Source organism: Aspergillus aculeatus, assembly GCF_001890905.1.
Source record: "Aspergillus aculeatus ATCC 16872 unplaced genomic scaffold ASPACscaffold_10, whole genome shotgun sequence".
Classification (NCBI taxonomy): domain Eukaryota; kingdom Fungi; phylum Ascomycota; class Eurotiomycetes; order Eurotiales; family Aspergillaceae; genus Aspergillus; species Aspergillus aculeatus.
Genome location: NW_017962985.1, coordinates 1,364,210 through 1,386,071, shown reverse-complemented (window position 1 = coordinate 1,386,071; position 21,862 = coordinate 1,364,210). Strand labels below are relative to the sequence as shown.

The following is a 21,862-nucleotide window of genomic DNA, read 5'->3' as shown; positions in this document are numbered from 1 at the left end:
GAGTCCACGACATGTCCTGTCGAGCACTCCTACTTCTTTCGCTTGCAAGCGCTCATGTGAGTGCTGCTCTCGATGGCAGCAGATACATGTGGTTCACCCAACCCGGCCGATGGCCTACCTTTGAAGAAGGGATGCCGATTGGCAATGGTCGAATCGGAGCGACAATCTATGGTGGCGGAGCAGAGGTTGTCGGCATCAATGAGAATTCCATCTGGACGGGGCCCTTTCAGGATCGGACACCACTCAATGCGACGGAGACCGAGCCTCTTGTTCGGGAGCTTCTGCTGAATGGCAACATCACTGAAGATAACGTGTTGACCATGGCCTAGATGATCCCAAACAACAACTCGCCGCGGGCTTACAGCTACTTTGGCAACGTCAATCTGGACTTCGGCCACCCTGATGAGGACATGTCAGATTATGTCCGTTGGCTTTACACAAAGGAGGGAATTGCCGGGGTAAGCTACAGTATGAACGGGGTGAACTATACGTAAGCTTTCCAACAAGAGGTGTTTCATGCAAACCGTCACTGATAACTGACTTTGTAGCCGAGAGTATGTCGCCAGCTACCCGCATGGTGTTCTGGTGGCGCGGTTTAAGGCCAGCCGGCGGGGAGCACTGAACATCAACGCCACAATGACCCGGATCAAGGATATCAAGTCGCTTTCGGCCAATGTGGCCAGAGGCAACAATACCCTCATTCTAATCGGCACCAGTGGACAATCCGAGAGTGAGGATCCCAATTGAATGGACGGGCGAAGCTCGCTTCAAATCCGATACAGGTACGTTCATTCTGGCAGGCACATACCCTTGCTAACATTTGCAGGAATGTTCAACGTATCTGGTTCTTCTCTACTCATACACAATGTAACAACCCTGGAAATGTATTTCGACGCGGAAACTAACTTCAGATATACATCACGAGATGCGCGAGAGAAGGAGATGCGCGAGAAGATAAACAATGCTTACACTCTTGGGTATGACGCTGTGAGAGCAGCAGCTGTTGCTTAACCCAAATTACTCTTGGACCGGGTCAAACTTGACTTAGGCACATCGCCAAATGGGTGGGCGAGTCTTCCAACCGACAGCGCATCAGCATTGCCCGTAATACATCTGCCGACGTACAACTCACTGTGTTAGTGTTCAACTTTGGACGACACCTACTCGTTGCTTCATCGCGCAATACAGACCATGCGACATCGCTTCTAGCGAATCTACAGGGTATCTGGAATAATTTACATCGGCTCCGTGGGGAGGCAAATACACCATCAACATCAACATTGAGATGAACTATTGGCCCGCCGGACCGACCGATTTGATCGAGACGCAGGAACCCTTGTTTGATTTGATGGCAGTTGCCGATGTTCGTGGACGGTCGTTGGCCAAGCGCATGTATGGATGCCCTGGCACCGTGTTCCATCACAATCTGGACTTGTGGGGAGACCCTGCGCCAACGACAACTACACTGCGTCCACCATGTGGCCGATGGGGGCTGCGTGGCTGGCGTGGCACATGATGGACCACTATCGCTTCACCGGGGATACAAGATTCCTCCGCGAAGTGGCATATCCGTTCTTCGTCAATGTTGCTGCGTTCTACGAGTGCTACACCTTTCCCTACCAGGGCTACCAAGTCACAGGGCCATCTCTATCGCCAGAGAACAACTTCTATGTCCCCGCCGACGAGACTGTCGCCGGAGCGGCGCAGAGCGTCAACGTGGCCCCCGCGATGGACAACCAGCTGATGACCGAGGTGTTTCGCAGCCTTTTAGATGCAGCCTCGATCTTAGAGATCAACCACACTGCCGTGCAGACGGCTAAAGCATTTCTGCCCCTGATCAAGCCCCCGCTGATCGGCTCGCTGGGACAGATCCTGGAGTGGCGCAAGGAGTACAAAGAAAAGGCCATCGGGCAGAAGCACCTTTCATCCTGCGGGCTCTGATGCCCGGTCGGCAATTTAGCCCGCTGTTGAACAGCACCCTTGGGACTGCGGCCGAAGTACTCCTGGACCAATGTGTTTCTCACGGGTCTGGGACAACCGGCTGGTCTCGGACCTGGCTGATCAATCAGTATGTCCGTTTATTCCGTGGCGATGACGCGTGGGAGCAACTGACCCAATGGTTTGCGGTATAACCCACTCCCTATAACTTGTACAACACCAATGAAGGCCCGGTCGGCCCGTACCAGTTCCAGATTGACGGCAACTTTGGGTTCGTGAGTGGTGTCACGGAGATGCTATTGCAGAGCCATGCTGGGATCATCCATCTGCTGCCGGCTTTACCATCTGCCTTACCCAAGGGATCAGTGACGGGGTTGGTGGCCAGGAGCAACTTTGTAGTTGACATCCAGTGGGAGGCGGGGAAGTTGGTTCATGCGAATATCACTTCGCGTGCTGGTGGGGAGTTGCAGCTGCGGTGTATGAATGGTTTCTCGGTTGCGATTAGCGGGCAGGGTTATACGGGGCCGTTCAGGACGAAGGTTGGGCAGAAGTATGTTGTCACGCCGGTCTGATACACGCGATGTTTGCTACCGGACAATCACGACCTGGGTGCCCCGAACTTAGTTGAACAGCTAATGGCATCGTACCATGTAGATGAAACCTTTGTTGTGTTCTGCATAGATCTTTAAATTTTCATCGACGAGTGTCTACCATTTATACTGCGCGGAGACCTATGAAGAAGTTAAGGACCGTTCAATGTTTCGGCCTGATACATGATCACTGAGCTGATTGAAAGAAGACTACCGTGGACTCAATCCGAGCCAGAGACCTATAGGCAAAGGTGGCATGTTCTCTACTCTCCAATATAGTGCCTCTTATCTCGTCAGCGTATCTTATCATAGCAACTTCCCCTCACGCTCGCCAAGTTAGTCAATGCCCGCCACCTTTGGCCGCGTCCTCTCGTGCGGGGAAGATCCCGTCCTATAGCCTCGGGTCTTATCAGCGTGCAGAGTGGTTGGTCACGATGCTCGACTATCATGCAGCCCTTCCCAAGCCGTCTTTCTTATCTGGTGTCGGCCAAGGCACGGCACGGCCGGGATAAAGGCATAAATACAGACCTACCGTAGCTCCCACAGGTGTTGAGCACTCCAGCTGACGGCCATGGACACACCTACTGTATCCGATGACGTTCGCCCTTCGCCGTCCCAATCGAAGCACGATGCAGAGAAGGAGACAGCTCGAGCAATCGTCCACAATGTTCCTGCCACACAAGAGGTGGCTCTGCGCCCCAAAGCCTCAAGACTATCAGTTGTCCTGATGGTGATCTTCTCCGGGCTCGCCATCGGCTCCGATGGGTTCAATGCATCCATCATCGGCAACCTCGAACTCATCATGGGGGTCATCTACCCCAACGCTCTGACCACGGCCGTCGCTTCGCGGTTGTCGAATGCTTTCATGGTCGGGATGATCATTGGGATGCTGTCATTTGGCTACATCTCTGACAAGCTGGGCCGCAAGACCGGCGCTGTCCTGACAACTGCCATTCTGGTCGTGGGCATCGCATTGAGTGCTGGGGCCAATGGGACGAGTCAAGACGGGATGCTGTGGATGTTAATCATTGCTCGAGGGATTGCAGGGGTGGGTGCTGGAGGGTGAGTGTTCCTTGCTCTTCATCCATGTTTCGTGCAACGTAGCCCTAACATGACGCGGTAGGGAATACCCCGTAGCCGGTGCCGGCGCAGCCGAAGCAACAGACGAGCAATCCTCCGTTCGAAGCAAGCGAGGCTTCATCTTCGCGATGATCGCCGATCTCTCCGCATCGCTGGGCTTCGCATTCGGCGCCCTGGTTCCCTTGCTCTTGTTGCTGTGTTTCCATCAGCAAGTGCGACACTACAACGCGGTTTGGCGGATCTCCCTGGCGCTGGGTGCCATTCCGCCGCTGTCGATCTTCTGGTTCCGCTATCGCATGGCGGTCAGCTCAGCGTATAAGAAAAGTGCCATGGTTGAACAAAGGATCCCTTACACACTTGCGTTAAAGAAATACTGGCGACCGTTGGTGGGTGTGTGTGGGTCGTGGTTCTTGTGAGTAGCTTTAACTTTCATAACCCATACACATGCTTACGGTGGACACCCACGACAGGTACAATTACATCTCCTACCCCTTCGGGCTCTTTTCGTCCACGATCGTCGGTCGCGTGAACCCAACCTCGTCCTTGGCCCTGACCATGGCCTGGGGAACGCTGATCAACTGCTTCTACATCCCGGGCGCCTTCATCGGCGGATTCCTGTCGGACAGAATCGGTCGCCGCAAGACGATGGCGCTGGGCTTCCTGCTCCAAGCGATCCTGGGGTTCATTCTCGGCGGCGCGTTGAAGCACATTGAGAGCTCCCTCCCGCTTTTCATTGTGTTGTACGGCGTCTTCCTGACGCTCGGGGAGGTTGGCCCAGGTTCCACGATTGTGCTGACTGCAAGCGAGAGCTTCCCCACGGCGTTGCGCGGACACGGGGTCGGATTTGCTGCGGCGTGGAGCAAGGCCGGCGCGGCTATCGGAACGCAGGTGTTCAAGCCGATCCTGGCCAGCTGGGGTGATGATGAGTTCCATGGGACTCAGGCGGTGTTCCTCATTGGGTCTGGGTTTGCGGTGGTTGGGGCCTTGCTCGCGTGGTTCGTGCTGGAGGATCCCAGTGCGGAGCTGGATAATGGGGATCAGGAGTGGAAGGACTATATGGCTGCCAACGGGTATGGGCATGTGCAGTGGGGGGTTGCGACTGCGCATCGGGATGGGCTCGAGACGAAAGCTGTTTGATTTTAATGCGATGCGGCCTTGTTTTCATCCTTGGTGGCACCCGCAGCAGCAGCAGCAGCGTTCTGGGGGTTCTCCCCCAGAACCCCCTTCTTTTCACCTTCTCAAACACAGCATCACGCAGCAGATACATGTCTTAAGCATAGACCTGGGATAGGGCCTTGCCTCATGCTTCGTCTTTGTTTGTATACGGGCGATAAATTCATCCGGTTGAAACAAGAAAGATTTGCTGATGTTGTCTACCATGCATTAAGCGATTGAACCAATCCTTGGCGAAGTTGCAGCTGCACTCTGACGAGATAATAATCAAGATCTTGATTGTAGAACCATTCCAAGACACAGGGAAGGTGTCGGCATGGCTACGCAATCAAGGCCACGTGATCCGAGGTGATTCACCAGGCGAGTTGTCTACGCCGAGGACTTAAGCTAGTTCAACTGTTCAACCACGAATTCAAGACGTTGTTCTATAAAAAGCATAACTGGGCTTTATTGAATCGCTACGGAACGGGTCCCCTATCGAACTCAAGGGATCGTGTTGGTAGGCATCACGCCAAGACTTGAAATCGGTCCTGTCGGCACAATTTGCCCTACTTGCCTTCGGCTCCAGTCTCTAGCCCACGCCACGTTATGACTCTAGCTCAACTGAGTAATTATTATTCACCAGACTCAGAATGAGCTCCACTGGTTCCTGAGAAGAAGGGTTTATACGAATTTGCATCGGAGCAGGATTGGACGAGGTGGAGTCCCGAGTCTTTTTCAGACACGATGGCCTCCACATGAACAGAAATCTATCCAGGCCCCTGGATCTGCTCCTCGATTGCTCTTATTTCTCTGCGATCTCCGTTCAAACTTTCCCTCATTCTTGCAACCATATCCCCGTTGTCGTTCTTTCAATCCCACGAGGAATAGTCACTCGTTGCCCACGATGGGCCTTTCACTCGCCAATGGCTTGCTGCTGCTGTCAGCACTGGCACCGAGCAGTCTAGCCCTGACCATCGCTCGACCTGGATCGAGTGTCGAAGGGGAGACTGTTGCAACCCTCACGTCTTCCTACACAACCACCCTCACCAATGTCGTTACAAGCACATCCACTGTCCTGTCCACCGCTGTTACCTGCACTCCTGCCACAACCACCCCTCCATCTTCGGCCCAGTGCTCGAATTATATTTGGTGGCGTTCCGGCACCTGGTATGAAGAATACTGCACGGATGCCTCGGTCGTCGGAGGCTCTACTGCAACGCAGCTGTCGGCGATGGGTCAGTATGTCAACAATATCAATCAGTGCGTGCAAGTCTGCGGAATGGTACCGAACATTTGTAATGCGATCAACTATGACCCGGCGTTGAGAACCTGTTACTTCATCTCGGCGGCCGCCAGCCAGACCCTCGGATCCGGCGCCGGGTATCAGGCGATAACGTGGCATACCACCAACCCTTGTGTGGGCACCGTGACTGCGTCCTTGGAGACTGCGTATTCGACCGAGTATGTGACCACCGACTATACCACGACGTATACAGTGACAATCTCCAGCACCCCGACGCCCTCCCCGACGACCATTGCGACTCCTTCGTCGGTGGTCCAGCATAGCCAAAGTGCACCGATCGCTCGTGTTTCGACTGGGTCTGCTGCTGTTTCGGTGGCCGTCCCCTCGCCGGCCGCTTCGTCTATGTCGACTTCATCGTCTGACCCAAGCTCCAGCGTGAGGGCTTCATCTGCGTCTGTTGCGCCGTCCATGGTGTCTTCACCAGTCCACTCTTTAACTCCTAGCTCGAGAGCTGTCATCCCACCATCTGCATCATCGAGTCCTAGCTCGTCTACGGCGCTTGTCATTCCCTCGCCCTCGTCGGTCGCACCCTCCATCGCTCGCAGCTCATCACTTGCACCCCATGCTTCTGCGAGCATTCCCATTATAAGACCCAACAGCTCACTCGGCGGGATCCCAACCCCCTCAAGCTCGGCGATCAGCTCTGGCCGGCCTACCCGCCGCACCACGACCATCTCCGTCACCGAAACGATCACCTCTAGTACCACAATATGCTCATCTGCAGGCACAGCACGAACATCCCTTCCCGCTGAACCAGCAGCATCCAGCATGGAACAGGCTACGACATCCAGCGAGGTTGCAATGACCACCTCGACGGTGCTAACGACCCGGACGGCGACCATCACCGCTTGCCCTAGCTCGGTGACCAACTGTCCCGCCAGATCTCGTACTACGTTCCTAACGACAGAGACTATCGTGCTGTCGACGACAGTCTGCCCTGTGACTGAGGCTAGCATCCCTCAGCCCACTGGAGTCGATGGAGATGCGAGCGCAGCTCACAGTGACAGTTCCGCTGAAGGGCATGGGTTCACCACCTCGACCGTCTTCAGCACCCGAACAGCTACCATCACCGCATGCCCTAGCTCCGTGACCGACTGCCCGGCCAGGTCGCGTACTACGTTCCTGACGACAGAGACTATCGTGCTGTCGACGACAGTGTGCCCAGTCACCGGGACTAGCATTCCTCAACCTACGGGTACCGATGTAGCGAGCGCAGCTCACGGTGAAAGTCCTCAGGAGCAAGGGTTCACCACATCGACCATCTTCAGCACACGAACAACCACCGTAACAGCCTGCCCCGGCGCAGTGACCGATTGTCCCGCTCGCTCCAAGACGACCTTCCTAACGACCGAGACGATCGTTGCATCCACGACAATTTGTCCCGTGACACGCACAGACGAAGCCACTATCCCCACTGCTTCCGGTTCCGGCAAGACACCCACCACTGTCGCCCTTAACGATCACAGTGCAAATGGATCGTCTACCCAGCTCGGAGAAGAGTACACCACCTCGACGATCTTCAGCACCCGCACCGCGACCATCACCGCCTGTCCCGGCTCTGTCACGAACTGTCCAGCCCGGGCTAAGACCACGTACCTGACCACCGAGACCCTCGTGGTGTCCACTACTATCTGTCCCATCGCAGACGTGACGAGTCTCGGCTCAGCTGGGCAAACTCTCAGCTCAGCCGGCCAAGTCGCCGACGTAAATGCCCTAGGCTCCACAGGCACAGCTGTTGATCTTGGCCAGGGGGCTGCCACAGCTTCAGCATCCACGACGCTCAGCACGCGCATCGCCACTATTACCGCCTGTTCTTCGGGGCAAGTGTGCGATGCCACCGCACTGACCACGGACTACACCACCGAGACACTCGTGATGCCCGTGTATGCCACATCTACCGGTATGGGTACTGACTCCGTCCCGGAGGGTGTCGATGCGATCAACGCCCACGGAGAAACTACAACTCTCCCTGCTACCACGAGTGCGGGATTCGCGGCAGGCAACGGAGCCACGGTGGAAGGGTGCTCGGCCGGCCAGCTGGCGTGTTCTGCCACTAGCACAGCAACGAAGACATACACTCTCGTTGCCGTCGGCACTGCGGGCCCAGCCCCTGCTGCTCCTAACGCTGAGACAGCTGTTCAATCCGTGCATGGAATGGTCGGCAATTACACGAATGCCGCAATGCAGACCGCGTCTCGTCCGCCGGCGGGTGGCAGCTCCAGCGCCGTGCATGCGGCCTCGTCACCTTCGACGGCTACATTGGCTGCTACGGTGTCCACGGGTACCGGATCTAGCACCAGCAGCTCTACATCCAGTGCTGTGAACGCGCTGTTTACTGGCGGTGCCGTGGCACGCGCTCCTTCTTTCATTCTCGGAGCAGTGGCCGTATTTTTCGCTGCAGTTATTTTGTAGTTAGACTAGCTACCTACCCATCAAGTCTATCTCATTCTCAATTTGTTTATCCCAATCATGCCGCAATGTCTCTAGTTGAGTAGGATATGTTCTCAAAGCTTGCTGCTTCGCGGCTGCATCGCCTCATCTTTCGCAAATTTATAATAGTACTCCAGACTCTGGGGGTTGAGTAGGGTCCCGGAGGGCTTGATGATTCTCCCCGAGACGATCTGCTTGACGGGAAGCTCGACCTTTTTGCCATTGACCGTTGTCTACACCGTCCATTTAGTAAATAGTGATCACTGGCAAGAAAGAAGTGTCGACAGGGAGAGGCATACCGGAATCTCAGGGGTCGGAAATACAAAAGCTGGCACATGGCGGGGACTCAGCTTGCGACGAATCGTCGTCCTGATCCGCTGCACCAGATCCTGGCTGAACGATACTTTGGGCCTCAAAAGGAGGAACAGAATCACTCTCTCATCCGTATCGGACGGTCGCCGTTGACCCACACAGATAGAATCAACCACCTCGGTCGCAAACTCGTCTTCGATGACTTGGTAGATCTCCGCCGATCCGAAGCGGACGCCGGACGGGTTCAAGACCCCGTCTGCGCGGCCGTGGAAGAGCAGCTGTTGTGTCACGGGGTGGATGGACACGAAATCTCCATGTGTCCAGACGCCTGGCCATGATGTCAGCTTACAGACCTCAAATGTCACTTGGGGCATACCTTTGAACCGGTTGAAGTACGCATTGTGGAACTTCTCGGCTCCCCCCGCCCCCAGAACCCCACAGGGACATTCGGGAACGCGGCAGTCGCGACCAGATCCCCGGGTGTACCGTGGGGCACCGAGGAACCTTTCACACCGTCGCCTTCGATCGACGAGTCGTAGACCTCCACCGGCACGCCCAGGCTCATGCCGGCACAGCCGCCAGAGTAGATTGGCAGCAAGGGGTTTGAAATCCCGAAGCATCCTGCAATGTCGGTGCCACCGGAAATATTGTTGAGTCGCACATGACGCGGAAACCCTGTGTCGTAGAACCACTCGAACAGACTCTCAGGAAGCACCATGCCGGTGCTGGTGACGACCTTGAGGGATGAAATGTCGGCTAGCTCTCGGGGCTGGATGTAGGCTCGTTGCAGTTCGAGGAGGTATCGCGGAGAGATCCCCAAGTGTGTCAATCTATGCACTGATCAATACCTTTCATTTGATGAATTAACACCATCGGAAATAGGTGTCTTACCGCTCCTGTGCCGCGAGTTTGATCAAAGATGCCACCTCCGGGAGGAAAGGGCTCCCGTCGTAGAGCACCGCCCGCGCCCCGACGAGCAGACTGTTGATGACTGAGAGATACATGATCCACCCGGTGGTGGTATACTGCAGATTCACACTGTCCGAGTCCATCTCACTGTGCAGGAACAGCTCCTTGAACGCGTTGAGCATCACCCCACCGACGGAGTGCATGATGCATTTCGGCTGGCCCGTGGTGCCGGACGAGTACACGATGAGGAAGGGGTCTCGGAACTCGACCTGCTCGAAAACAAGGGTGTCGCCGATCGCAAGAGCCTCCCACACCTTCGACGGGAGTGTCCGCGGCAGGTGACCGACAGGTGCAGGTTGCGTAGCAAACCTGGGCTGTGCCACGATGCCTCTGAACTCGGCAATACCGCCCATTCCGGCGATGATGTCCCGCATCTTCGGTCGGAGATCGATGACCTTGCCGTTGTAGAATGCCTGGTCGTCCATGAACAGCCAGCGGGGCTTGATCTGTCGCAGCCGGTCGAGAATCCCCTTGACGCCCATATCTGTGGAGCTCGACGAAAAGATCCCACCCAGCGCCGTGGTGGCCAGAAAGACGAGCAGCGTGTCGATGCTGTTACCGGCACAGACCGCGATCCGGTCGCCCTTTTGGATTCCGTGCGCCTTCATCGCCTGCACTAAGCGACCGGTGCGTTTGCGCAGCTCCCCCCATGTGAGATGTCTGGCCTTCTTGTGGCCCCCCTCGCGCACCTCGGTGATAGCGATCTTCTCATCTTCCTTCCCGACCGTGCTTGCTTGTGTCCCGTGGCCGGAGAAGAGGATGTTTTGGGCGTAGTTGAGCTGGACGCCGTCAAACCATTGCGGGACTGAATCGATGGGAGCGGTCTCGTCGACGACGGAGGTGTAGGTGCCTTGGTGCAGGACGTCGAAGTATCGCCAGCAGAAGTCCCAGAATGTAGCGCGCTTCGTCACGGAGTGGTGATAGAGATCGTGGAAGGTCTAGCAGAATTAGTGGGTCAAGCTTGGTGGAGCTGAGAAACGAACCCACTGGAATTGACACGCCTAGCTCCTGCTCCCAGGCTCGGCGGAAGTGAGCCATGCTGGATAATTCGGGGTGGGGATGCTCCCAGAGCTTGCGGGGAATCGACGGGGAGGCCATGGCGAGATGATTCGTGATGGTTTCACCAAAATCACGATAAGGGGAAATTGATGGAGGGATGAAGATGAAATGACAGAGGAAAGAGTGATGGAAGTGGAGGGAGAAACAAACACCGACCCCTTGCATGGATGCTGTGTTTCCCTCCCTGTCCGCCTTTCTCCGCCTTTCTCCTCCCCGCACGTCTCCCCGCACTTGCACGAGAGGAGATGCCGAGGTTGTTCCCAGCAGTATGACCGACTCGCTTGGCTCTACGGAGCAGTTTATTGATACTCTAGGCGCGAGTTGCTTCGAATCCAAACTGCGAACTTCGTTCAGTAGGTACCGAGCGATCTTACAACTCAAGCTCGGTTGGATCAAGTTGCCCTCTGTGCTTATATAAATCATTCGGGCCGATTCCGAGAGTAATTAGCCAGGACTCGTATACTAGACAACAACAAATATAACAAAAGAGCCAAAGGCAAAATGCTCTGACACTTTAGCATCAATCTCAACTCCACACCAGCATTTCGTAGGGAAGGCAAAGCAAACTCATTGACGTGATTGACTTGCGTCGAGCAGACTTCGAAAGAGACCATTCCCCTCCTGCAGCTCCCGAGGCTGGCCCATCTCCACCAGTCGACCATCCCCCATCACCACTACCATATCGAAATCCAGTAACCTTTCAATCTGGTGCATAACAGCAATGACTGTCCGCTCCTTGAATTCCTCCAAAATGACTCGGTGGACCAAATCCGCCGTTTCAGCTGTGAGGCTGCTGGCCGGCTCGTCCAACACCACTACCGACCCAGACCGCAGGAGGGCTCGCGCACAGGTAAAAAGCCGACTCTGTCCGGCAGACATTGCCTCATTGTCCAGGATAGCCGAGAGACCTCCTCGTTTCGAGACGAAATTCCAAAGATCGACTTTCTGCAGGGCTGCGATGAGTTGAGAATCTTCCGATGGGTTGACACACCCCAGCTGCAGATTATCCCGAACGGAAACTCCCGGCATGATGTAACTGTGTTGAGATATACCAATCAGATGCGATTGGACCAACCCGGGGTCGAGCGCTGCGATATCAACGCCGTCGACGACGATACACCCAGAGGTGAGGTCGATCATCTGAAACAGTGCAGAGATCAGAGTGCTCTTTCCGCTGCCCGTTCGACCGCAGACCCCCACTTTGAAGCCGGCGGGGATGGACAAGCAAATGTTCTTGAGCACGTCGGGATCATTCTTTTGGTATCGGGCAGTCACATTTTTGTATTCAATTGAGCCATGCGGGGGCCACAGACCCCCAATCGCCTGGACAGGAGGGTTGTTTTGCTGCTCGAGGAGACGATCGGTTCTGGCTTGGACCGTGAATTCTTCCAAACGTATGATGGATCCGAGTGAAATCTCCATCACCGCCCATTGAAGGATCAGCAGTTGCAGGGTCTCATTCAGGGAGATGACATTGACCAATGCGAGTCCGACCAGCGTCGACCGAGTTTGCAGTCTGATGGCCAGTCCGACCACAAGAATCGCGACTCCCGCAGCTACCATGTCGAGCACGAGGTTCAGCCATCTTTGAACCATGAATCGCTGGTAGTAGGGCCTCTGTGACGCGTTAAGAAGTGCGTCGTGCTTTTTGCGGATGTCGTGCTGCCAGCCAAATGCACGAACTGTATGGAGGCCATTTATGGTCTCGAGGAAGTGATCGCTGAAGATTGACAGGCACGAAAGTCAGAAGCGGTTGGAATTATGGGCAAGCCGTAGTTGCGAACTTACAGCAGCGGGCTCTTCGCCTCAATGTCCATCGCGCGTATTTGCTTCGATGTGTGCAGGTAAAACCTCTGAATGGCGAGCATGAGGGCGAAGAGAACTGGAAATGCGATGAAAATGTAGGGAAAGGAGCTGTGACGGGGATTAATAACAAAACAGATAACTCAGCGACATCCCGCACCTTGCGATGATGATGACCTGTGCCAATGTCGCGAGAGCACCTGATGGAAAGGTTAGAGCTCAAATCATCGCGGGTAGAGACGACATGGTCACCTTCCGAGGCATTCAGAAACGTGACTGGTAGGTTCCAGTCGATTAATTGCAAATCTTGGCTGAATCTGCTCGATGTCAGTTTCATCCAAAACAAGCCCACTGGAATGAAAAGAATAGTTCACTTGTTGATGATTGACCCCGTGTCAATCCTGCTGAAATCCGGCATTGGCATTCTGGAAACATCAGTACCATGGACCATGTTCCGAGTCTCAAGACTCACCCCATGGCAGCTGCCAAGAGACGACTGTGGAAATAGCGACTGGTCTGTGGCATGACAATGCGCAGTTGCTGGCTAGATCCAAGGTCAGTCTTGAGCGTACCCGACGCAAGATATGCATGCTTACAAGGCGGCAAGAAGGGTGAATATCATGGATGCAGCCTGAAAGAGACTGTAGACTCCGATGTACTTCGCGTATGAAGACCCCATGCTCGAAGGGTCTTTATCCAACCACCAGTGAAGCCAGACAGCTGGATGTATCTGTGAGTCCCCGTGTGTCTGGTTTATTGAGGTCTGACATACTGGGAAACTTTGAGAAAAGTGTCTGGAGAATCAGAAGAGCACATAATACCATGCTTCGCCAGAAACCCATGGAGCGGAAATAGGAACGATAAACTGGAACATTGCGATGTTCAGGGCCATCGTACCCTGGTTCGGTCTGTTGGACTTTCTTATCGGAAGATGTATTCGGAACTGACAAAGCTTCTTGGTTTGAGATGTAGATATCGTCGTCTTCCATGTTGTTGCCCTTGGATGGAATAGTGAAATGTGATGCCAGTTCTTCCGGCGAGCCCTGGGCCCGGATCCTGCCATTAATGTCAAGAAGAATAATCAGATCGGCGTACGGTAACAACCATTCTAGAGCAGCAAGGTGTCAACCATTGAATCAGAGGCTATCGAGCTTTCACTGACCTCCGTTGGAAGCAGCAACCACAGTCTGTCCGTTCTCTCGCATCATGCCTTTGGGTCCGAGAAGGCGCCGCGCAACCTTCCCCTCCGTGCGAGGATCAAGCGCACTGAAACTATCGTCGAGAACAAAAAGCTCTTTTCGCGCATATACGGCTCTGGCCATCGCCTGTTCGAAATATAGTCAGAGCATACACTTCCATCACAAGTCGAACACAAGGGCAATTGTTTACAATCCGCTGTTTCTGTCCCCCACTCAGCGTGACGCCGCTACTTCCGACCTTGGTGTTATCCCCTTCAACTATTTCGCGAAGATCGTGATCCAACTCGCAAGCCCACAGTGCTTTACTGTAGAGCTCAGTGTCAAGGTCTTGATCGGGACCAACGATGTTTTCTCGGATAGAACTATTCAGAAGCCAAGGAGATTGGTGGCAATACGCAGGATCTCGGACTTTCTTTTCCACGCTGCCTGTGAGTAGATCCATTTCTCCAAGCATAGCCCGGAGAAGTGCTGACTTTCCACTGCCGACGGGTCCTAAAATTAGTGTGAGCTGCGACCGTGGGATGTTGACCGTAATGTCTTGAAGCACGGCAGAAGATGATCCAGGGTAAGAGAAGCTTGCATTATTGATGGTCAAGGCAAATCGAGATGGGTCCCCTGGTTCCTGATCTGATGAAGGACATGAAGGGTTGATAGTCTCCATTGCCTGCTTTTCAGAGATAATCAGGGTACCTGGTGTTCTGGGTGAAACCCGGTAGTCCGCGTGGGCTGAACTCGCGAGGAATCCTTCAATTCGGTCTAGGCAGCTCAGTGCCGCCACAACCATAGGAACCAGTTGAAACACAGCCACCAAGGGGGATGCGATGAGACCTAGGAGCGAGATAGCAGTATAGATATGAGATGCACTGGATGAAGTCCAGGCGTTAGATTGAATGGCGGCGTAGATGGTCAAAGTCACCACGGGGGATATTGCCGAAGGAGCGTACGCTGCGGAATGCATGATCAGATCATAGTATCTTGGCGTGGTAGCCCATACTCACCCAAGCCCATAACCCACACTAAGATCGTACGGTATCTTGAAGCAGATTGAAGCTCGCTATCACGCAGATCAGAAAGCCTATCGGAAATGCTTTTCGCAAAACCGGATAATTTCACAGTTTTCATGTTTGAAAGAACTGATGTGGTGGCATCTATCGAGGATTCGAAACATTAGCCATGATTTAACAAGGCAGAACCAACTGTTCTGGAGCACAAACTCAACCGTTTTTGTACGCTCGTCAACCATGCTTTCTGACTTTGACCCACATGCTGGGACAATTTGTATGTAGCAATGGCGCAGGTCGCTGCCACGATAGCAGGAGAAACGCACGCCGCCCCGACTTGCCGCTCCAACAGCCAGGTTGCGATGCCGATCTGCAACAGACTAAAATAAACCTCGTGGAGCTGCTCTAGTCCAGTGCATGCCATCTCTACATCGGTGCTCAGCAGAGCCACAGTAGCCTTCTTTGCCTCGACATCACGGAGTTGGAGTGCCTTTCGATAGATCGCTGAGATCAACGTTCCACGGAGGGTCGTGATGAATCGGAGCTGAAGACGCCAATAAGCACCAGTGGCGATAGCCTGGCCTATATACAAGATGGCATAGGCTCCTAGTAAGCCGTAGCCTATGTTCATGTCGCGATGGGAAGCCTGTTCTAGCCAGCGAAGAAGCTCCAGCATTAGAATCGGTTGTAATAAGGTGAATGCTAGAAGGAAAATTCGCGGCATTGCTGGACGCAACAGCCTGAACATGAAAACCCTCAACGCGGCTTTGACAAGCCTATAATTCTTTGCCTGGCTCTTTTCGAAAGCCTCTTCAAACCCCTGGTCTAGTCCAACGCCAATGCATTCCCCTGGAACATTGTAGAGGTCGCTCAAGCAAAGAACCTTTCTAAACCCCCTCCAAAGAAGAGAGTTTGTCCACAGGAACAGGCCATTGCTAAATAGTCCTCTCGTTTCCTCGGGCGATCGTGCAGCATCATGTGAGTCGAGGAAGTGCTCAGTTTTTTCCCTTGATTCAATGAAAAGAATGGACACTTTCATAGCTAGACTGAGTGAAGCGATCACCTGGAAAGGCAGCCTGCCATGATGAAGCAGCCATATAGTTCTCAAACGAGCGGCATCGAGCAATGTCGTCAACAGAAGATAAGAAAGCAATATGCCGGATGGGGAGATCGCCCTTCCATGTTCCAAGTACGAGAGTAAACCGACAAAGATGGAGTCTGCCACTGCTAGAGCCAATGCTGCAATTCCCCACGGCTGATGATCCGGGTGCTGCGGTCGGGTGTAAATGGCAAGAAGTGACAACTGGAGCAAACCAAAGACGCCTGCCAGAGACTGCAACAGGATTAATAAGATATATCTAGTAGATCTGCATGCTACCGAGGATACCAACCAGCTTCAGTCTTTGGGAAAGTCGCGCCCCAACCTTGGGGTTCTCCTTGTAAAGAAGGGCAATTCGAATGGCTGCAGAACTAATGAAGAGCACTGATGGGAGAACTGACAAAATACTTTCTTCAAATGTGACCGTAAAATCGAAACTTCGGCAGCGCACGGAGACCTGCGGACCCAGTTGGCGATCTGCCAGAACGCAGGACGCAGTTTGATTGATCGAGTTCATATGGCTGTGCGTACCGTACTTGTATATGGCCTCGGATGAAAGGGGGGGGGTAGGGGAGGGAAAGCAGCGGGAAGGATAAGGGGCAACAAAGGCGCAGGAATAGATGGACGGGGAACGTCAGGGGATTTTAATGCAGGTGCGGCCGACCAAAAGTCCAGTCAGTGCCTTATTTGTTCGTGCTGCTGATAAGCAGCTGCGTGATTGTTATCTTGACCCTGGAAGCTCCCGGTTCCATGCCAATCAATGCATGCTTACTCGCAGGGACCTCAGTCATGTGATGAAGTACGGAATCAATTGACTAAGGTACCCAAATACATGGTAGAAAATGTCCAATGACTGATACTCTACTACTGTATCCATGATTCTCAGCAACAGTACTACGAGCCAACAAGATCTATACAAGGGGGCAAGTGCCTTGCTACTTAACCATACAATCATGAATTGAGCTCAAGATCTGGCTACCGAGAGTCACAACGGGTCCGAGTTCCACCAAAACAACCCACCTTCCTGGAGATGATAGGGAAACATCAGCGATTAAAGAACTACTGCCAGCGCCAAGAGGAGTTATTACATACTAGCCTGTTATCTCAATTGTCATCACATGAGTGACCTCCGACTCAAAAGGGACGAAGGACTATGCTGTATCGACGATTTCCCGTTTGGCTGGATAGCCAATGAGATATGCCGCATCGGCATCATCGCGCTTCGCAGGATAACCGATCAGATACGCTGCATCAGCGTCATCTCTCTTAGCTTTGGCTGGGTATATCCGATGAGGTATGCTGCATCAGCGTCATCGCGCTTTGCTGGGTAGCCGATCAGATACGCCGCATCAGCATCATCCCGTTTCGCAGGATAACCAATGAGGTATGCGGCATCCGCGTCATCTCTCTTTGCCTCCGGAGCCCCTGGAGTTGCATAGTTTAGAGTACGGCTTTCAAGATCACGGAACTAGAGACCGTCGTACCTTCGGATGGGACAGGGGCAGCGCTTGCACCCAGCAAGCAAATAGCCAACGTAACAAGAATATTCTTGGGGACCATCCTGATGATGAAGAACTCGGGGATGAATACAAAGGCACTGTAACAAGGCGTATCTCAGGGGACAGGACAACAAGCAATGGGATATCGAGATGAGTTCAGTGATTTGCATTTGTGACTGACTGTGCTGCTTGAGTAGTGTGATCTATATACCATTCTCAGTCATGAAATGGAAGGCTCCAGGCCATGGTACTCAATCAATCGGACAGTATACAATGCACAATTAATCCACGAATCGATAGATGCTTGCAATCTCTCATCGTCTATTGGGGATGCTAATCGTGGACTCTGCCTCCATTCCTCTGTCTTCTATTGCCTCTTCGGGCGTGTCATACAGATGGGCTCCCGTCGGTATAGACATCTCTTGGTGTCTCTCCTGCAACTAGACATGGGTGTTCCTATCAGACAAATTGGCTAAACTTGGAACTATCGAAGAAGATGATGAAACATGACGAATCCCCGTATGTTCACTATCCTTGTCCAGAACCCCGTGGACCGGTGGGGCGAGAACCGAAGCTTGCGTTACATTGCTATCGAGACGCAAGTCGGAGATATCAGATGCCCGTCAAACCAGGGTATTCCTGGCGATTGCATTGTTGTGATTTCTGGATAAATGGATGTCGCGTCATCAAGCAACTCCATGCATGATCAAGGCTGCATAATGTGGTTGCATCTACTCTACGCCTCTGACGAGCTTCAATTTGGAAGTCCCGCGGGGCTGAGCGTAAATCCAAAAAGCCAATTTATCAACGTCGCGATTGAGAATTCATGTCGACTTTGTGTTTACGACTTGTCCAGGTGATGGTGCTAAGCTGCTGGTCTTAGCGTGATGGCGCTGGCTTAGCCTCATACAAAGACAACGAAGCATTGGTAACATGTGCTACCCCGTATTCTTCCGTCCGCCTCGCTTATCGAGCCATCAATGCTTATCGCTGCCTGAATCAGGTAAGATCGTCATATTCTTCGCCGGCGGCTAATTTACTTTGAGTGTCTCCGCACTATTCTACTCCATTCCACCCACCCACCCTGCAGGAAACTCGGGATCGTATTTGCGATTGAAAAAAACCGCGTGAGTTACAACTGATAAGGTGTTCTTCATCCACATGGGTGAATGAGGGGTTTAGGGTATCCTTATTCTTGAGTAGAATTCTTGAAGCTTCGATCGCATCTCTGGGCAATAGGGCTTTATCGCATTTTCCAACCCTTCGCCCCCTCTCGATGACAGGCTTCATCACAAATAGTTCCATGAGAAAAATCTCTACCCTCAGCGAAACCGCCTCCACTCCCAATATACGACAGGCCGGGATTATGCGATTCCTCCAGCGCTCCTCCTCTAGAGAGGTTCGGTTTGAAAAGCTCTCTTCTGAGGAGGACCCTCTAAACAATAACGATGACCAAGTGACATACGCAAGCCGCAACTGGCACCACTTTTGGTTGTCGCCATGGTACTTGCACCTGGCTCTGTTGACTTTCAATGCCTTCTTCTATCTCTATATCGTCATGAAAGGACAATCCGACAACTATGTGCCCTGTCAGTATAGCTTCCCGAAATTCCAAAAGAAATCGTGTCTCATCATCTGTGTGATCAGCCCCTGCAAGCGAGGCTATCGCTTATGAGGAAATATACTTCAACGCATCTTTGAAGATTGAGAGTCCATTTACAGGCGAGCCTCGCCCCGAGCTTGACCAAGCCTGGACCGACCTACTCCAATGTAAGTCGTTCTGGCCGCCACAGACCAAGCTTTCCTCACACGCGATTAGATTCCAGCATTGCAGTATCCGGTGAGGACCTCAAAAGAATCAGCAAGACCTCAATCCCGATTCCCGGGGCCAAGAACTTGTACTGGGTTGACCTCAGCGTAACCCATGAGCTTCATTGTATTGTATGGCTCCCACCTGTTTCAAGGTCACCCGAAGCATCATCGGCTAGCACGCTAACAGGGATGTCCAGAAACGACTGTACCAGTTCTTCCACCGGGATTACTATTTCCCCGACCTGTCGCCAGAAGAGGAGGAGCTGAACTACATGCACACGGGTGCGTCTGATGCTCCTTCCACCGTTTCCACAGAACAACCCTGCTGATGCCATCAGATCACTGTTTGGAGATCCTGCGCCAAGCGTCAATGTGTCACGGCGATGTCTCGCTGATCCCCATGCACTGGAACGATTTCTCGCCCATCCCCGAGGCGGACTTCTCAGTACCGCACAAATGTGTCGACTGGGAGAAGCTACGAGCGTGGACACGTGACAACTCGGTTGATGTAATGAGGCCAAACTTTTTACAGCATCCGCGATTAGGTATGCTCGCATGTCACACTGCAGGAAGGAAAAGGCTGACAATCCTAGGGCCGTCGTTTCCCGACGGCAGCAATCACGGGGTGGGGGTTGAACACAAACATACTCCAGGAAGGGGTTGAAAGTTTCACTTTACCGTCAAATGTTCTGATTGCGGGAGATATTGGATTCTGGGTAGCAGTAGTGGGGACTTGGCCTAGGGACGCTTGATAAGCTAGTTCCAGTATTCCTGCGAAGTCCAGTAACAAGCCATTTTTCTTGGCTCAATGCTCACTTGCTTGGTAATCCAAAGTGCGTGCGACCGAAAGCTATTGTATCCTTTTCATAAAAAATTGATCGTCAAGATATACAGTCAATCTTGTCAATTATGCACAGATTGTAGGGCGGAAGGGGCCGAACGAAAGGCTCTATACTCATCAGCTGCAGTTGTATTTTGTTTGAGTTATACTCCACAACATGCGATCTTCCATGGGGGTAGCAACCCGCTAAGCTGCTGAGTTCATGATCAAAACTGGCCTACTGTAGCCATTCGACCAAGTTGGTGTGGCCGGACGCAACGAGGAAAGCGACGAACCGATGAGCCCATAGGCAATGGGTATTGGCGCCGAAGACATCAACAACTTGGAACCAACCCACCCACGGAGTCATATGTCTGCAAGGGATATGCGTTGCTGCTTGATATTTACATTGATCTATGATCATCGGGGCTATTCAAAGGCTTCTTTAGTGCATGGGTTGAGTTCTTAATGAGGCGCCTTCATAGCTAAGCCGCAACAGGCAGGCAAAGTCCTCTGGCGAGGGCTTTCTAGGTTCAACGAACATGAATCAAATCAAACCTCTCGTCTCCTCAGTACTCTTGACTCCCCCCTGCGATCCAAGACAAGACAGACCCTTTGAAACTAGAAGTCCTCTCATCGGCGTCGTACAGGACGTCAGCGACGGCCCTGACCACCCTTCGCCCGTTGCGTACGACGGCCCAGTTACGCCTCCGGGACCGCCACCGCACAAGCAAGCATCAATAGGCCAGAGGGTAAGTGTATGTTGAAAAAGTGGCATGTTGAAGAAGAGATTCGGCTGTTACTTATGTAATGCCTGTGAGAAAAAGACAACTTCTGGAATCAATTGGGATAGAGAGGCGTGATAAAGAGTTCCAGTAGTGAAAGGACATTCACCGAAAATTCTTTTGTTGCTCAAAACGCCCCTGCACTCTACACTTCCCTACTATCACAGCTTTGAGTCATACTCTACGGAGACCATTTTTTAAAATGTTTGTTGAAAAGGCAGTGAATCAAAAAGCCGATCCTGATGTATTATATGCTAGTGATGTGGGCAGTGTCGATTTGGTTCATATCAAGAAAATCAGGCAAGCTCATGCTCAGACCAATTTCATCATACCCCTTGGAGGTAAGCTTGTCGCTTCTTACATCCATCTGGAAGTATTTGTATGTTCCAAGGCCTGTGCATTGTTAAAGATAGATGAGATATCTAGTTCAGAAGGTCAAACTATTCACGCAAAAACAACTGCCCCGTTGGTCCCCTTCCCTTGAACCTCTCCTTGCCGAAATGTGTAGCTGAGCCTTCTCTATGTTAAATCTCCTCTTTTCATATCGTGTTGGAACAACTACTACCCTCCGCGACTCAGCAAAAGAGCCCCTCGCGGGCCAAGAATCAGATGAACATGGCGATGTACGTCCAGCCGAACCAGATGAGTGCCAGCTCGAACCGATTCCCGCGATTCTGTAGCCAGATCATCATGTCAGCATCTGAGATGTAGCCGCGGAGGAATATCTCGTGCAGGCCCTGTAGCGCACTGGATTGAGCAGTTGGGGGTTGTCGCTCACCCACCTCACCCTCCGCAGTGAGATAGTCATCGGACTGCCAGTCCAGCATGTAGATTATGTAGCCGTACACGATGTGTTTGATCAGGAAGGTGGAAAGCACCAACAGGCAAACGCCAGACCCAACGCGACTGTGGAAGACATGGCGGCGGAGCCAATGCTCTATAGCGTCTCTCGTGAGTTAGATGAGGCCGAGGACAAAGACGACGAATGTTGCATCGGACATGATGTTG

The 21,862-nt window shown here is 52.9% G+C and overlaps 6 protein-coding genes across 6 annotated transcripts; 3 read left to right on the top strand and 3 right to left on the bottom strand.

Moving 5' to 3' along the window:
- Nucleotides 1-11: 11 nt before the first annotated feature.
- ASPACDRAFT_53166 (glycoside hydrolase family 95 protein) lies at nt 12-2,510 on the top strand (the record flags this gene model as incomplete). The annotated part of the gene is made up of 10 exons (XM_020202705.1): nt 12-269; nt 330-490; nt 549-659; nt 736-782; nt 827-1,002; nt 1,089-1,221; nt 1,257-1,413; nt 1,443-1,754; nt 1,898-2,126; nt 2,187-2,510. The coding sequence occupies 10 exons, from the start codon at nt 12-14 to the stop codon at nt 2,508-2,510; spliced, it is 1,908 nt and encodes a 635-aa protein (XP_020055374.1).
- Nucleotides 2,511-3,255: 745 nt separating this feature from the next.
- Nucleotides 3,256-4,745, top strand: ASPACDRAFT_53165 (uncharacterized protein; the record flags this gene model as incomplete). The annotated part of the gene is made up of 3 exons (XM_020202704.1): nt 3,256-3,590; nt 3,652-4,020; nt 4,079-4,745. The coding sequence occupies 3 exons, from the start codon at nt 3,256-3,258 to the stop codon at nt 4,743-4,745; spliced, it is 1,371 nt and encodes a 456-aa protein (XP_020055373.1).
- Nucleotides 4,746-8,570: 3,825 nt separating this feature from the next.
- On the bottom strand, nt 8,571-10,875 carry ASPACDRAFT_121804 (acetoacetyl-CoA synthase; the record flags this gene model as incomplete). The annotated part of the gene is made up of 5 exons (XM_020196474.1): nt 8,571-8,729; nt 8,796-9,136; nt 9,217-9,638; nt 9,700-10,715; nt 10,765-10,875. 5 exons carry the CDS (start codon nt 10,873-10,875, stop codon nt 8,571-8,573), a joined length of 2,049 nt encoding a protein of 682 aa, XP_020055372.1.
- Nucleotides 10,876-11,198: 323 nt separating this feature from the next.
- On the bottom strand, nt 11,199-16,490 carry ASPACDRAFT_1871578 (uncharacterized protein). Its single transcript, XM_020197972.1, has 13 exons — nt 16,231-16,490; nt 15,053-16,172; nt 14,837-14,986; nt 14,029-14,783; nt 13,802-13,964; nt 13,412-13,747; nt 13,236-13,359; nt 13,112-13,183; nt 13,014-13,064; nt 12,892-12,959; nt 12,800-12,839; nt 12,625-12,750; nt 11,199-12,556 (listed from the first exon to the last, which is right to left on the bottom strand). Exons 1-13 carry the CDS (start codon nt 16,453-16,455, stop codon nt 11,404-11,406), a joined length of 4,383 nt encoding a protein of 1,460 aa, XP_020055371.1. The 5' UTR covers nt 16,456-16,490; the 3' UTR covers nt 11,199-11,403.
- A 685-nt stretch (nt 16,491-17,175) lies between these two features.
- ASPACDRAFT_44658 (uncharacterized protein) lies at nt 17,176-17,498 on the bottom strand (the record flags this gene model as incomplete). Its single annotated transcript, XM_020201459.1, has 2 exons — nt 17,176-17,363; nt 17,423-17,498. 2 exons carry the CDS (start codon nt 17,496-17,498, stop codon nt 17,176-17,178), a joined length of 264 nt encoding a protein of 87 aa, XP_020055370.1.
- A 1,034-nt stretch (nt 17,499-18,532) lies between these two features.
- ASPACDRAFT_121801 (oxidase ustYa family protein) lies at nt 18,533-20,095 on the top strand. Its single transcript, XM_020196473.1, has 6 exons — nt 18,533-19,026; nt 19,085-19,207; nt 19,257-19,378; nt 19,447-19,531; nt 19,588-19,794; nt 19,843-20,095. Exons 1-6 carry the CDS (start codon nt 18,714-18,716, stop codon nt 19,911-19,913), a joined length of 921 nt encoding a protein of 306 aa, XP_020055369.1. The 5' UTR covers nt 18,533-18,713; the 3' UTR covers nt 19,914-20,095.
- Nucleotides 20,096-21,862: the final 1,767 nt, after the last annotated feature.

Coding starts and splice junctions, on each gene's coding strand:
- ASPACDRAFT_1871578 (XM_020197972.1), bottom strand. CDS start 16,455: ATGAACTCGATCAATCAAACTGCGTCCTGCGTTCTGGCAGATCGCCAA. Junction 16,173..16,230: donor TTTCCCAAAGACTGAAGCTG/GTTGGTATCCTC, acceptor ATCCTGTTGCAG/TCTCTGGCAGGCGTCTTTGG. Junction 14,784..14,836: donor AGTGTGGGTTATGGGCTTGG/GTGAGTATGGGC, acceptor TGCATTCCGCAG/CGTACGCTCCTTCGGCAATA.
- ASPACDRAFT_121801 (XM_020196473.1), top strand. CDS start 18,714: ATGACAGGCTTCATCACAAATAGTTCCATGAGAAAAATCTCTACCCTC. Junction 19,027..19,084: donor ATCCGACAACTATGTGCCCT/GTCAGTATAGCT, acceptor CTGTGTGATCAG/CCCCTGCAAGCGAGGCTATC. Junction 19,208..19,256: donor CTGGACCGACCTACTCCAAT/GTAAGTCGTTCT, acceptor ACACGCGATTAG/ATTCCAGCATTGCAGTATCC.